The sequence below is a fragment of the Camelina sativa genome, chromosome 7, assembly GCF_000633955.1.
Source record: "Camelina sativa cultivar DH55 chromosome 7, Cs, whole genome shotgun sequence".
Lineage (NCBI taxonomy): Eukaryota > Viridiplantae > Streptophyta > Magnoliopsida > Brassicales > Brassicaceae > Camelina > Camelina sativa.
Window position 1 is genome coordinate 26,450,667 of NC_025691.1, and position 3,427 is coordinate 26,454,093.

General features: G+C 36.6%; 1 protein-coding gene across 1 annotated transcript; it reads left to right on the top strand.

Moving 5' to 3' along the window:
- On the top strand, positions 1,442 to 3,145 carry LOC104702734 (alkane hydroxylase MAH1-like). Its single transcript, XM_010418644.1, has one exon. It carries the CDS (start codon positions 1,469 to 1,471, stop codon positions 3,005 to 3,007), a length of 1,539 nt encoding a protein of 512 aa, XP_010416946.1. The 5' UTR covers positions 1,442 to 1,468; the 3' UTR covers positions 3,008 to 3,145.

Consider the following 3,427-nt stretch of genomic DNA (forward strand, 5'->3'; position numbering starts at 1 on the left):
GATCTTACTTTGAGTAGGACCTGAGAAGAGGACTCTCATCCCTATCCGTTCTTAGCTTCCGCACCGCACCGCATCAATTTGTATGTATACCTTGTGGTTAAAACTTGTTTTTTTCTTAAAACATAATATTAAATAGCATTATCGTATCATTTGCAGATGCATGATCTTCATAAAATTTCATCTATAAACATCGGTAACACATGCCTCAACCATCACATTTGAGTAATACTAATCAAAATTTGTCGCCAATAGTTAACAAAGCCCACATGTACTACTATCGACATCTTAATCCGCAAAAGACAAATTAATGCAGCCATATATAATTCCATCAAACAGTCAATAGATTTACAATCAGATTGTAATGAATCTCTTTTGTTAAGGCATAAGACTGATGTTACGTTTGGAGAAACACAAACACTATTAGATCCAACCATTGTCGAACAACACCATAGTATACCATCGAATTCATTGTCCCAATAAGATATTAAGAGAAATCCAAGGCGGTTTATGAAATTTTGCCAAGGGATAAGAACCACAAACCGCCGGAGTTTTCTCTCAGCAGACAAGCACCCGTATGTCTGATACAAAAAAATTAGAGAGCAGATTGCGGACAAACTCTTTTCGAGAGAAAGAGAAAACGAATATGAGACTTGCTTGAAGAGTCTTCCATTTTATCATATATATAATTCCATTTTTTAGTTTTAAAACTCCTAAACTCCTAAACTATATATACAAAAGAATTATAAAATCGTTTCCAGTAAATTGTTAACTGTTTACATCAAAATTGTAAGGTTCATGAATAAATTAGGTTAAAATTAGTTGTATATGGTATTTGTAGCAATATGTTTTTGTTATTAAATTATCCTCCAAAATAGATTTTAAACCTTTTAATTATGTGATAAAGCTAATCAAATGAAAAACAAATCTTGGATTTTGAAGCCTTCCAATATTTTCTTGTATATTTTAATTTGTTAAACTAAAAAAATCTTATGGCAAAAGAATTTATAATATATAATTTTGTAATTATAAATCCAAACAGATAATAATAATATGTATTGTTGGTTCAATGGAAACTTAATAAAATATTTGCATAAATTGCATGTAAACTTTCTAAAAAGATATTTATCGATTAACCTGTCTGTCACCTGTGACGTCGACCTATGTATCTCGGGGGAAAGATATGTATGTAGAAATGTCAATGACATGTAACCCCATCATGTTATAATTATCATGGCTCTACCCATGGCGCCTCCATGCCATTGACATTTGGCAGATCTGAGGTTCTGAACGTGGGTGAGGTAAGAACACCATGCTCACAAGATAGGAGTTGACTACATCGTCACGGAGCCATCTCATTAATGAAAATGGTACTAAATATAACTATATAAATAACTATAAACATAACAAAACCAAGTTTCTTGTATCTCTATCTTTCGTAAAATCCAAGAAACACAACCTTTTTATACAAATGGCTTACGCCGGCTTACTTGAAGTCTTCATAACCTTTATTGTCTTTATCTTCTTCCATTTCTTAATCCACAAGAAACACCATCAAATCTTACCTAGAAACTGGCCGGTTCTTGGGATGCTTCCTGGTGTTCTCATCATGCTTCATAGGATTAATGACTATGTTGCAGAGATTCTCGAGTTATCCAACTTAACTTTTGTATTCAAAGGCCCATGGTTCTCTGGAATGAACATGTTGATCACAGCAGATCCTGCAAACATTCAACACGTTTTCAGCTCCAACTTCACCAATTATGACAAAGGACCGGAGTTCAAAGAGATTTTCGATTTTCTAGGCAACGGGATCTTCACTGCTGACTCAAAACTCTGGGAGGATATGAGGAAATCCGCACTGGTCGTGCTTAGCCATCAAGGGTTTCAAAGCTTCTCATTGAGGACCATCACACGTAAAATCAAGAACGGGGTTGTCCCGGTCCTTGATCACTTTGCAGAGGCGAATATGATTTTTGATTTACAAGACGTGTTCCAGAGGCTAGCATTCGATGTAACCCTTACTCTAGTAGCAGGCTACGACTCAAATTCTCTTTCCATTGAAATGCCGATGAACGAGTATGCAAAAGCTATGGATGATGCCGAAGAAGTGGTCGTGTATAGACATGTTAAGCCTATGATCTTGTGGAAGCTGCAAAACTGGATTGGAGTCGGAGAAGAGAAGAAGATGACCAAAGCAAATGCTGCTTTCGACAGATCATGTGCGAAGTATATATCTGCCAAGAGAGAGGAGTTAATAAGTCGTTGTCGCTCCAATATTGGAGAAGAAGCTCATGATGTGGATTTATTAAGCGTCTACATGAATCTAGATGCTTCCAAGTATGAGCTTTTGAAGCCAACAGATGATAACTTCCTCAAAGACATCATCAAGAGTTTCATGCTTGCTGGAAGAGACGCCATTGCAACAACTCTCACTTGGTTCTTTTGGCTGCTCTCCAAGAACCCTGAAGCTGTGACCAAAATCCGCCAAGAGATCAACAACACGAACCTACCAAGTTCCGGAATGAGTTTAGATGCAGACAAGTTAAACAAGATGGTGTATTTACATGCTGCGCTGTGTGAATCACTACGCCTCTATGCGCCAATCCCGTTCGAGCGGAAGTCTCCCATAAAGCAAGATGTGCTTCCAAGTGGACACAAAGTCGATGCAAATTGGAAGATTCTGTTCTCTGTTTATGCGTTGGGGAGGATGAAGGCCGTGTGGGGAGAAGACGCGTCTGAATTCAAACCTGAGAGATGGATCTCTGAGAGAAATGGAGGCTTAAAACATGAACCTTCTTTCAAGTTCTTCGTGTTTAATTCCGGTCCAAGAAATTGCTTGGGGAAAAACTTGTCTTTCTTGCAGATGAAGACAGTGGCTGTTGAGATAATAAGAAATTATGACATCAAGGTCGTTGAAGGGCACAAGATCGAGCCAGCATCTTCCATAGTCCTTCACATGAAACATGGCCTCAAAGTCACAGTTGCTAAGAGATGCTTAGTCTCATAAACTCAAAGAAGGACAATATTATCAAACTTGTAACTTCTTAAGAAATATCATTGATAAATGAAACATCATTTGAGAAATCCTAGATGCAATATAAACAAATTATCCGTGAATTCTAGTAACCAAAGATCAAGAAACCTGAAACAAGTGAGCTAGGTTAAGCTTTCATAGTTGAATCTCGTCGTACATAACAAGTTAGGTTATGTTTCATAGTTTCAATCATTCTTACTAATTTTCCATAAAGATCATATCTCTTGTTCAATCTTGAATTTGAACATCCATTTTTATTTCTTTTTTTTGCAAATGATGATGATATAAAATAAAAGACAGGATTGATGATACAACTTAAAATAGGAAATTAAAGCATAAGGATGTTCTTTGCGAACATATACGCTTCATCATTTTTATTAAAAGGGGGGGGGG

What these genes read in the sequence shown, in the direction of transcription:
- LOC104702734 (XM_010418644.1), top strand. Translation starts at nt 1,469, where the DNA reads ATGGCTTACGCCGGCTTACTTGAAGTCTTCATAACCTTTATTGTCTTT.